Source organism: Colius striatus, chromosome 10, assembly GCF_028858725.1.
Source record: "Colius striatus isolate bColStr4 chromosome 10, bColStr4.1.hap1, whole genome shotgun sequence".
Classification (NCBI taxonomy): domain Eukaryota; kingdom Metazoa; phylum Chordata; class Aves; order Coliiformes; family Coliidae; genus Colius; species Colius striatus.
In genome coordinates, this window is record NC_084768.1 from 20,457,107 (window position 1) to 20,467,981 (window position 10,875).

The 10,875-nt window shown below is 46.1% G+C and overlaps 2 protein-coding genes across 3 annotated transcripts; one reads left to right on the plus strand and one right to left on the minus strand.

Moving 5' to 3' along the window:
• The first annotated feature begins 1,219 nt into the window (after positions 1-1,219).
• MRPS14 (mitochondrial ribosomal protein S14) lies at positions 1,220-4,088 on the plus strand. Its single transcript, XM_062003834.1, has 3 exons — positions 1,220-1,289; positions 1,710-1,868; positions 3,641-4,088. Exons 1-3 carry the CDS (start codon positions 1,245-1,247, stop codon positions 3,821-3,823), a joined length of 387 nt encoding a protein of 128 aa, XP_061859818.1. The 5' UTR covers positions 1,220-1,244; the 3' UTR covers positions 3,824-4,088.
• Positions 4,089-5,285: 1,197 nt separating this feature from the next.
• Positions 5,286-10,875, minus strand: CACYBP (calcyclin binding protein). 2 transcript variants are annotated; one of them, XM_062003833.1, is made up of 6 exons: positions 10,784-10,875; positions 10,101-10,293; positions 9,338-9,434; positions 8,696-8,795; positions 7,322-7,416; positions 5,286-5,599 (listed from the first exon to the last, which is right to left on the minus strand). In XM_062003833.1, the coding sequence occupies exons 1-6, from the start codon at positions 10,802-10,804 to the stop codon at positions 5,440-5,442; spliced, it is 666 nt and encodes a 221-aa protein (XP_061859817.1). In that variant the 5' UTR covers positions 10,805-10,875; the 3' UTR covers positions 5,286-5,439. The 2 variants fall into 2 exon arrangements, with proteins under 2 accessions (XP_061859817.1, XP_010198456.1); XM_010200154.2 differs by lacking the exon at positions 10,784-10,875 and adding an exon at positions 10,417-10,595.

Sequence of the window (10,875 nt, forward strand, 5' to 3'; positions counted from 1 at the left end):
GAGGGAAGGAAGCCCAGCAGGACGCTTCCCAGCCCAGCGTGCTGCCTGGAGCAGTCTGGCAAGGCAGCACATGTCGAGGGAAGAAAGCCCAGCAGGACACTTCCCAGCCCAGCGTGCTGCCTGGAACAGTCCTGCATGGCAGGACACGTCGAGGGAAGGAAGCCCAGCAGGACACTTCCCAGCCCAGCGTGCTGCCTGGAGCAGTCTGGCAAGGCAGGACATGTCGAGGGAAGGAAGCCCAGCAGCACACTTCCCAGCCCAGCATGCTGCCTGGAACAGTCTGGCAAGGCAGGACATGTCGAGGGAAGGAAGCCCTGCAGGACGCTTCCCAGCCCAGCGTGCTGCCTGGAGCAGTCTGGCAAGGCAGGCTTTGTCAAGGGAAGGAAGCTCAGCAGGACGCTTCCCAGCCCCGCCAGCCCCTATCTTGATCCCATCATCATGAACATAGATGTGGGAAGTGAAATGCTGAGGCCTGAGCAACAGGTCCCAAACCAAAGTTCACCTCTGGATGAATCTCTCAACCAGACGTTATATAAAAGCAGTAGCTGATCATTAGGGAAAGATACAGCTTAGATAAAGTATAATCATTAGCTAGGATACAGTTTCCAATCATTAGTGAAGGACGTCTATGCAAATGTGTAGAAATGGACTGTCATAGGCTTATTGTTGTGACTGGATGTGTTATCTCGTTTTCTGTAACAGTTTAAAGTAGACAATAAAGTAAAATCAATCCTTTCATTGGTGTCTGCATCCTTTCTGCCACCCCACAGGCACTCGGCAAAACATTAATTGGTGTCACAGACACCAATTCAAACAAAATGCCTTTTCTTAAATCTCAATGTGATAATAATATAAACCTCAGCTCAGGTGAAAATTCGCTGTGTTGGGAGTCACAAGAGGTGTGCTGCCTGCCAGGAGCCAAGGTCAGAGATGGGTTTCATGGGATATGATTCTAGAAGACAGAAGTGCCCATGAGAGCTGGTCAGTCTTCAAACACCACTTCCTTCAAGTCCAGGATCAGTGTGTCCCAATGCGCAAGAAAGGACGAAAAGGCGGAATTTACTGAGGGTGCACTCAATATCCTCATCTAGATCATTGACAAAGACCCCGGTCCCGCCCCGCAGCAGCTCCCGGCCGCACTAACGGGACGCTGCCCGAGCCCGGTCCCGCCCCGCAGCAGCTCCCGGCCGCGCCTCCCGGCAGGCCTAGGCGCATGCGCGGCCGCGCCGAGGCGCAGAGGCAAGATGTCGGCGTCCCTGCTGGCCTGGGCGGTGCGGGCCGCTCGGCAGGTGAACCCGGTTCCCTCCCGCCTCTCTTCCCCGTCGGGGCGCGTTCTGGCCGGCCGAGGCGGCGGGGAGCGGGCAGGGCCCGCCGGACGGGCTGTGGGGTTCGTCAGAACGCTGGCGGCGGCCGGCTCGGCCCGGCCTTAGCCCACACCCGAATGCCGCGTGAGCCCTCGGGGCCGCCGGCGGCGGGAAGAAGGCGGGTGTGGGGGTGTAAGGTCGGGTTGTTTGTACCTCCGATAGCCTGAATTCCCCGCTGTCTCCCTTTAACCTCGCTGGAGCCCAGGGTACAGTGAGCAGGAGCTACACTGCAAGGAAGTAATTTGAAACAGTCTGACAAAGACATTACGGGAAAGAATTCATACTTGAATTGGGCAAACTTTGCCTGTACATGGGCGTGTTATAAACGAATGTTTTTATAATTAGGTTCTGCCCTCACCCTGCACAAGGCAGGTGCGGAGCTACTATGTGGACTGGAGGATGCTGAGGGATGTCAAGAGAAGAAAGTTGGCATATGAGTATGCAGACGAGAGGCTGCGGATCAACGCCATCCGGAAGAACTCTCTCCTTCCCAAGGAGCTGCAGGTATGAGGCAGCTGTCCCCCAACGAGGACCAGGGCAGGGTTGGGTTGGAAGATCCTTAAAGGTCATCTCATTATAACCCCCTGCCATGGACAGGGACACCTTTCACTAGACCAGGTTGCCCCAAGCACCATCTAACCTGGCCCCAAACACTTCCAGGGATGGAGCATCCACAGCCTCTCTGGGTGGACTGTGCTAGTACTTCACCACCCTCACAGGGAAGAACTTCTAACATCTAATCTAAATCAAGTGTCTTTCAGTTTGAAGCCATTACCCCTTGTCCTGTTTTTGATGCTATCGGATATTTATAGTTTCCTAAATAAACTTTAGATTTTTTTTTCTTGTTTAAAAACCTGGAAGCCTGACCCAGCCAAAGCCACTGATTTGCTCAGTTCAAAATACACAATTTGATTCATTGCCTGAGCTACAAGCATGTAAAGGCTACATCAGATCTGAGTGTTAGAGCATTTCTTAAAAATGCAGATTCACTGCTGTGCTCTCAAGCCTTCCTTACTAAGCATGAAAAATATTTGCAAATGTCAGAAATATTGTTGTATGCATTTGATCTGACCATGCCTACTTGTCGCGAGATCTTGAAAGAAAGTGTACAAATCTGCTTTTACATACCAACTTTAACGTTCTTTTGGCAAGTCTAGTCTGTTTTGGATGTCCTTACACACACACACAAAAGAATATTGGCGTTGCTTTTAGTATTCCTCAGCTGCTTTTGTGAGCTTTTGAAGTCACTAAGTCATGGCAGCAGTTAGAATGAAGAAAGATTCCAGGAAAGTTCCTCCCCTACAAAATGTTATTTTGACTCCAAATGTAAAATCCTAAATATTAAGTTATGAGTTTTCTCTAAAAGCACAGGCTACTTTTGGAATAAAATCCTAGGAATTAAATAGGTCACAACATAGTACAAGTGTTTGGCTGTGCTAGGTAGAGGTACAGACAGAGCTACATACACAGATAAGACGTGCAACTGGACAAAAGAAATAACTGAAATAGATTTTGAAATCCTACTGACCTTGCTGTTAGGAAGCTTGAAGTCCTACTGCTGCTGTCTCAACACTGTCTTCCTTTGAAGGTGACCGTCCCTTTAGCAGATAGCCTTACGCTATTTTCAGCACTCTTGCAGCATCAGGGGAGTTTTTATTGTCCAGCCTTAGACCTTTTACTTTCCACTGTGATTTGCTGCCATGGCTAACACAGGATTCTAAGCCATTCTGTCCTTCAGAAAATATCATATTAGGAATGCTGCTGTGAGGGATGCTTAGCTGGCCTCAAGCGACTTCCTTCAGGCTCAGCTCACTCAGTCTTCTGACATTTCAATTGCTGCTGCCTGCTGCTTCCTGAAAACTGTTGAGCTCTCACATGTGGAAAGCCCTTTCCTAAGACTTCTCATTAGAACACAGATACTTTGTCATGTCCATCCCTTTCACTGGATGTGACCTGGGAAGGCAGTTAATAAGGAGCATCTATTTACATTCAGCTTAAAGGGCCAGCCCAGACCAAGTCAAGCAGCTTTTGACTAGCTGTAATTATTGTCTTTACGTTGTTCAGTCTCTGTAATGAGGTTAACTTTGGGGTCTCCCTGTGGATCATTTCACATTCACTAATAGGATGCCCAGAAAGAAAGCAGCAAGTTCCCTAGCAGATAGCAAAGCACACTCATGGGTGGTAGAGAGAAGCTTGCGATGGTCTACAAAAAACTAAGCCCCCCTCAAAATCCTGGGCAACAGAGATAAACTCTATGCTGAGGTCTTCTGTTTTAGGAAGTGGCTGATAAAGAGATTGCCAGCTTGCCCCGGGACAGCTGCCCTGTGAGGATCCGCAATCGCTGCATCCTGACGTCCCGCCCTCGAGGGGTGAAGCGGCGCTGGCGGCTCAGCAGGATCGTCTTCCGCCACTTCGCTGACCATGCTCAGATGTCTGGGATCCAAAGGGCCATGTGGTAGATGGCCACGTGGATATACATTCAGGCAGAAAAACAAAACTTGTGTGTTTGAGTAATTAAAGCTGTCTAGGAGTCCAGCAGCAGTATCAGACTCATAAGGGAAGGATGAGGAACCACACAACTTGCTTACTGGATTGTGAGTGCACTAAACTGCTCTGTGTGAAAGAAGTTCTGTTTTGAGGGGAAAAAAAAGTTACTACTTGATGGTTGCAGAACTGAGCTTTGTGATGTGGGCAACATTATAAATAAAGACATACAGCACAAGGCTCATTTAAGCAGTTTTTTTGCCACCGTGGTAATCCAGGTAAAAGCATAAATGAAATTGCACAACAGGGCAAAGCAGTATTCTGCCATGAACAAGGGTGAACATGAACTGAAAATAAGACAGCATCAAGTTTAGATACTTTTGCTATGCAAAATTAATATATGTACATTAACAAGCAGACCAAGTGGATAAAGGACTGATTAGAAAGTACAACGTGCTATTATTTATCTCCTACTTATAGTGCAGTGCTTAAAGAACAAGGTAGCAAGTAATTTCCTAGTTCAGACCGTAATGGGAGAGTAATGGAAGTCCTAAGGAAACATCAAACAGATCTGTCCTTGGGAAACACACAGGAGGAAGCAGGAAGGAAACACCAACACGCCTGCTGCTAAGCTCATGTTTGCCCTGCACTCTTCTTCACAGCAGGGCAGCAAAGGGGAAATGGCTGTTCTGTTCCCTCCATGGCTGAGGGGCTGCAGTGAACAGGCCATGTGAAACCATGCTACTTATCACCTGAGGGAAGGCACATGGGCAGCCAGCTTACAGCAGTACATTACCTCACATTGAGTCAAACTTGGGTATTGGGTATAGGCTGTCTCAATATACTTCTGTTACCTTAAAACCCTTCTAAGTTGGTAGGAAAAGTCTGAGTTCGTCTGTCTTTTCCTCATAAACTGCTAAAGCCAGGGCAAACTCCCTGTCCAGCGTCAGCAGCTTGTTGCCCTCCTGCAAATGATGCCACCTCAAAGACACCCCAAGAAGATCACAGTCACCATAGGCACTAAAGAACAGTTTTCCTTTGCAAAATTCCCAAGAGCTTAAACAGCCAGTAATTAATTTGTGAGAGTAATCATTAAATTTTAATACCACAGGATTAACACCACATTGTTTCTGCTAAGCTATGGAGTGCTTGAGATAATGGCTCCACATTCTTCATCCTTTGTCCCTTTGTGTTCAACACACTTCCCCACATCTCATCAAAAATCCACACCCTAAATTGAGAGCACATTAGCCCCAGCACCCAGATGGGTATGGCTGTCACTTGCAGCAGAGGTGTCTAGCTTAGCATTCCTTTTCTGTTAGAGTCTGTTCTCAGTTTCACAACACTGCATTCAACTGAGATGCTTTTTCAAGGAGGGGTAAGGATATACCTAAGCTCCACCCTTCAGGGAATGGTGAACCACTTGACTGAAGGAAATGCTTTACAAGCTATATTTTATTTAAATATTTTCTCCAACCTGAAATGGAAAGTGACCATCTTTACTTGGAAGAAGGTGGTGTAAACAATGATCTTTGCAGCACAGCGTGTCTCACATGGAAGATCAGTATTAAGGCGGCCCTTAAGAGTGCTTTCAAATATCCATTGGTATGTCCCCTTTGGATTGCTTTTCTCTGCTTTCAACCCAGGCCTTGTTGATGGTGCGCTTCATTTCATCATCCCCTTCTGCATACATCTTTTTTAAAAGGTTCATAAGCCCTTCACTAGGATCTGAGGTGTCGTAGGCAGCCTTCCTGCAAGTGAGACACACGAGAAGATCTGGTATAGCAAACAATTCTGTGCCAAAAAAATAAATACTAGCATTTGTTTCAAACATCCTGGTAACTGAGAATTTTGCTTTGGCAGAGTCTTCTGGCCCTGACAGTCTTTAGTCACATCTCAGTCAGCTCTGATGAGGGAGAATCTTAAAAGTAGTACGCTCAGACTAAGTGCAAGAAGTGTAGTATACGTAGAGCTGTCCCTCTAATGGTGATGGGAAGCATTCAGCAGTAAACGTGACCCTGGAAGCACCACCCAAAATTCATTTTAGGAAGGAGGAGTGGAATATAATAGACCTGGAAAGTGCCAGGATCTACTGCAAAGAGTGAATCAAAAGAGAAACACAGCCACACTGAGCTCTTTGAAATGGCTGCATTCACAACCTAAAAGGCATTTTCTGCTTCCCGTTTTTCACTTTATCCCCGAGCTTATCTCATTTTCAACACCTTCCATTACAAAGCAGTTTTGTCAATTGAAGTCAACTGACCACACGGGAAGCACCTGGGTACGAAGTGCCCCACATATCAGACCATACGTGACGTCCTCTCTGGCAAAACTGCCTCTCTGTCCTGTTCTCTCAATTCCTCTAGACAGTTCTGAAAAACATGCAGAGCAAAACAGATCGGCAGAGGGAGCAAGTTCCCCAAGCACGGAGCCAACCACTGGTCTCACAGCATGAGATGTAGCTCTGAAAGACCTTTTTTTTTTTTTCTGTCATCCTGTTAAATCGTCCACACTTGGAATATGGCAGCAATACTAATCCTGCCAGGCTGGGCAGTGTGCAGGACTTCTCTGCAACCTGTAGTAGTAAAGTCACCTTCTCTTCAACTCCAGTAATGTTATTTAAGAGAAGGTACTTTTGCTCTAAATTCAGGTATGGTGAGTTAGGGCTAATCAGGTTTAGGAAATCAACCTATAAGCCTACACAAAATGAACAGTTGTTGGCAGGCCTAACTTTCTCAGAAGTGTTCCTGCGCTTCAAGGCAGATATACACATTCTCTTCTGGATAAGAATGTACATGTGTATTGTTAAATAACAGAAAATTACTGTATGCTATACTTCATTTTACAGACACACACAGATGTCTCTTGTCCTCAGGCGTTTCCTGCTGCTATCTACCACCCTTACATATGCAGGGCCTAAGCTGCTTGTAAAATTGCTCCTAAGCACTTGAAATGCTATAAATTAGCTTGACACTTTGTCTAATGACCTGTTTTGCCAAAAGGACAGTGGGATTTTTGTGCAGGCATCTCACACACAGGTGACAAAGCAATAATTATTTCAACCAACACAGCTGCAGGGAATACATGTATTTCTGTATCATGGACACTTAAATAAAAAGTCAACCTCAGTACTGCAGTTTTTGCAGTAATTAGATAATTACTTTTAGCACTCTCACTGCAGGTCTTACCTATCTCATTTCCTATGATGCAGCCTTCCTCGCTTGCAATAGGACAGTAGAAGAGTGGCAAACAGCTACTCAAAGTTCATCTCTCTCTTCCACTACCAGTCCTACTAGTACTAAAAAAATCCCAACCTAATGATGCTCAAACACTTTAAGGGCTTGTCCCCAGCACAGTGATTCTCAGTCTGACTGCACAGTCGGTACCGTACAGATCTGAGCCTCCCAGCAGTGCAAATGTAATCTGGAGAACATGACATGAAAAATGAGAAGGGAGGTTGCAGAGATACTTACTCTTTTTCTTTGCTTTCTTTTTCCACTTGAGTGAGACAGTCCCATTTTTCCTCCCGCTTCTTCCTGCACATCACAAGGACCGTGTCTGTCTTGATCTGCATGGAGAACAGCAAGGCATGAATTCAGAATACTTCATAAAGGGATGCTAGTCACAACCACAATGAATAAGGTTAGCTGACAACCCAAACCTCTTTCTATACTTGCCAATTCCTGAAACATTTATCTCTGCTATTGATTATGACGTAGCATATAGAAATTATAGTATGTACTCAGCTTTGAGGTACAAAGTATTAACTTTGTTGTGGACAATTTAAGAGGCCTGATAACCATATCACTACTCCCATCTAGAGTACCAATGCAGAACATAGTACTGCAGTAACACTCTTCAGTGATTATCAAGAGGCTGAAAGTACCCAGGACTGTCGGGTAAAGGGTGGCTCTATTTACTCCTTCATGAACATCACATTCCAATAGCAACTCTCCCAATTTATTTCTCCAAGGAAAAAGAAACTAGTTTTAGGGCATTGCTTAATCTTGCAATATGTTTGCCAGTTATGAGAAAAGCCTGTTTAATTGCAACCCTGACCTAAATTTCGCAAAGAACTTCTGTGTGCCACAGCAGACAAGTGTCTGCTGGAACTTTGGCTTTGCTTAGCATGTGACCACTGCTTGCTCTTATGCTGTATTAAATCATCAGACCATCACCCTCATTTATTTCAGTTGTTTTAATTTTTCACTGTCCTAGTTTTAGAGCAATATCAGATTGAACCACCATTTCTTTACCTCTTATGTCACCAAGCACAATGCACAACTGCCCAGAACGCACACAAGGTATGTGAGACATCCCTAAGCCCAGAAAGGTGCTACAAGCAGCAGAGGATGGACACTACCACCAGTCACAGCCATCAGCAGTAAAGTGTCACTAGTGTTCAGTTGAGAAGCAATGCACTCCTATGAAAACAGAGCCTGTTCCAGACTTTGCTTTGGGTATTATGCCAACCTTACTCCCACGATTTTGGTCTGCTGACAAGTCTCTCAGACCTTAAAACTGCAAAGAATTTCTCAGAGGTATCTGAAAGAACAAGGATGCCAACGGATGTCTAGTGGAATTTTCTGGTTAATTACTTCTGAAATCCTCTTGGAGAGCTCTCAAAAAAAGCATACAATATCCAGACATGATCGTTCAAAATAGAAGCCTGTGGGTTCCAGATAAAAACTCCACAATTACAGATTAGTAAGAATCACACTCACAGTGAAAACAATTTACAGACAGAAAGTGAAAACTGAGGACCAAGTCTCTTGAATTAGAGTCAGGCAATGCACATGGTACTTTGTGAGGGACATACATCTCTCTAACAGCCACGGTGCACTGACCTTTCTAGAGCTGCCTTCCACAGAGATAGGTTTCAGGAGGTTGTTGAAGGTCATGGTGTAGTTCTTCCCATTCAGATTCTTCACTAGCAGATCAAACGACCTGGAACCACAAAGAGCAGGGAGAAAGGACACAAATATTTCAACAATTTTAAGACTACTGTGCCTCGAGACCCACAACATCTGAAAGGCTTTAGCAGGCATATTTCTTGCGAAAGCACGTCAACAGGCTTCAATTAGTTTCTTCCCAGGGCTCTCAAATCTTCAGTTGGATTTACTATTGAGGACTTATACTACTCACACTTCACAACAAATCTTTAGGGTTCCTTCTGTCTCCCTGATCTCCTACCACCTTGGACAGGCATCTTTACCTACGTACACTTCAGTTCTATCACCATCAAAAAATGGAGTTAACGTCCTGTCAAGCGTGAATGAAATGCAACAAGCACCAATATGTCTAAGGAGAACTACACTTAAGGGCACATGCTAAGTGCTACTGAAACCTAATACTGCTCAAGTTTAAAGAAAGAAAAAAAGGGGTGTTGAGTAAGGGCTGATCCAGAATAGAATTCAACACATTCCTGCATTTCAGATTGTTCTTCACACATCTCTGCGTTGTGGCATGGTGTCAACAAGATGACTCACCTCTCTGTGAAATTCACCTGCACGTTCTCGGGTGGAAGCTTCTGGACTCCACTTAAGGAGATGTAAATCTTAATAAACTTATCTGACTGATCCCAACCTGCAAGTGGGGAAAAAAAAAGATACAAAGTTTTTGCTTTCCTCCACAAACTTCATGCATTCTGATCCAGCTCCCTCTGCAAATCCCCTAGCAAATGAAGCAACCTTCAGAGGGATAAGGGAAAGGCATGAATTATTCAGGAATAACTTGAGAGCAACAGGAGGTCCTCAGATACAGCCCTGTTCCCCAGTTCCTGCAAATTCTGACACAAGCTGCATATCAGCTTGGGTAAAAAGCTACCCTGTCTGTGCAGAGGGAGTCAGAGGTAACCATCAACTTTTGCTGCAGTTTCCTTGACCCACTTTTTCCCCTATTCCCTACAACAACAAGTATAATTCCCTTGCCTTTCACCTATGTGGCAAGCAGAGAAACCAAATATCTCTCTCATGCCCATTAAGCACTAGGCAATGGAAAAACACTAGTTGTTACACCAGGGACCATTCATGCATCCCAGCAATACTGTCACACACACAGAATTAATGCACACTGTGGTTGGGGCTGCACAGTAGGCATTTAGTAGCTTTTAAAGTGGAGTCTCCAACACAAAACAAACACTTGAGAAGCCTTCTCTATAATACCAAATGGCAACCGTAACACTAATGCCATCTTGCCTTCTCTTCAGAGAGATGCCCGAATTCCAGTAACCATTCAGAAAAGGAATCCTACCATAATTGTTTATTTTCACCGTGTACCCTCCAAGGGACAACTTTTCTTCCTCTGCCACATCTTTTGGTTTTGGCGGAGGCTGATTCTTGATTTCTAGCTCTAGCTTTTGTTTCTCTGTCATCAGGACATCGCGAAGTCGCTTCCTCGTGGCTTTTGCAAGCAACTCTTTAACCTCCTCCAAATCTTTCTGTAACTGATTCAAAAACAGAAGACCACATGTACATATTAGACACAGTTCTTTTCATGCAAGGTTCACAGCCAAGCTCTTTCACTTATGATACTTTCAAATGTCCCAATGCAGCAGTTTCAGGTTTACCAAGTCGGTCATTTCCTTTCCCTCTACAGCCGGTGAAGCACGAAGCCGACTGTTCCTCCCTCCCAGGACGCCCATGTTTTACACTTCTCGACCCGTACAGATATCAAGGTCTAGGCTTCCATCTATTAAAACACAAGGGACGCCGACAAACGCCGGGCCGCTGGCACAGCTCCCGGCAGGTTCCGGTCGGTGCTAGGAGTGCAGAGCATCACGTCAGGCAGAAACACCCAAGCCTTCAGCAAACACTCCGGCGGCGCCCCCCGCCCCGCCCTGCCCTGCCCTGCCCCGCCCCGCCCCGCCGTGCCGTGCCCGGCCCGGCCGCGCTGGCCGAAGGCAGGGCTGCAGTGGGGGCCGCGGGGCCGCTCACCTCCTCGCGCGCGCCGGCCATGTCGCGTGCGGCGGCCCCGCCGGTCGCTCAGCGCCTCTCGCGGCCCGTCTCGAACCTTCCGGCCGCGCGCC

What these genes read in the sequence shown, in the direction of transcription:
- MRPS14 (XM_062003834.1), top strand. Translation starts at nt 1,245, where the DNA reads ATGTCGGCGTCCCTGCTGGCCTGGGCGGTGCGGGCCGCTCGGCAG. An exon ending in CGGTGCGGGCCGCTCGGCAG is followed by an intron (nt 1,290 to 1,709) that starts GTGAACCCGGTT and finishes TTTTATAATTAG; the next exon opens with GTTCTGCCCTCACCCTGCAC. An exon ending in TCCTTCCCAAGGAGCTGCAG is followed by an intron (nt 1,869 to 3,640) that starts GTATGAGGCAGC and finishes CTTCTGTTTTAG; the next exon opens with GAAGTGGCTGATAAAGAGAT.
- CACYBP (XM_010200154.2), bottom strand. Translation starts at nt 10,491, where the DNA reads ATGGGCGTCCTGGGAGGGAGGAACAGTCGGCTTCGTGCTTCACCGGCT. An exon ending in TGGAAGGCAGCTCTAGAAAG is followed by an intron (nt 7,417 to 8,695) that starts GTCAGTGCACCG and finishes TTCTCCATGCAG; the next exon opens with ATCAAGACAGACACGGTCCT. An exon ending in AAAGAAAGCAAAGAAAAAGA is followed by an intron (nt 5,600 to 7,321) that starts GTAAGTATCTCT and finishes TCTCACTTGCAG; the next exon opens with GAAGGCTGCCTACGACACCT.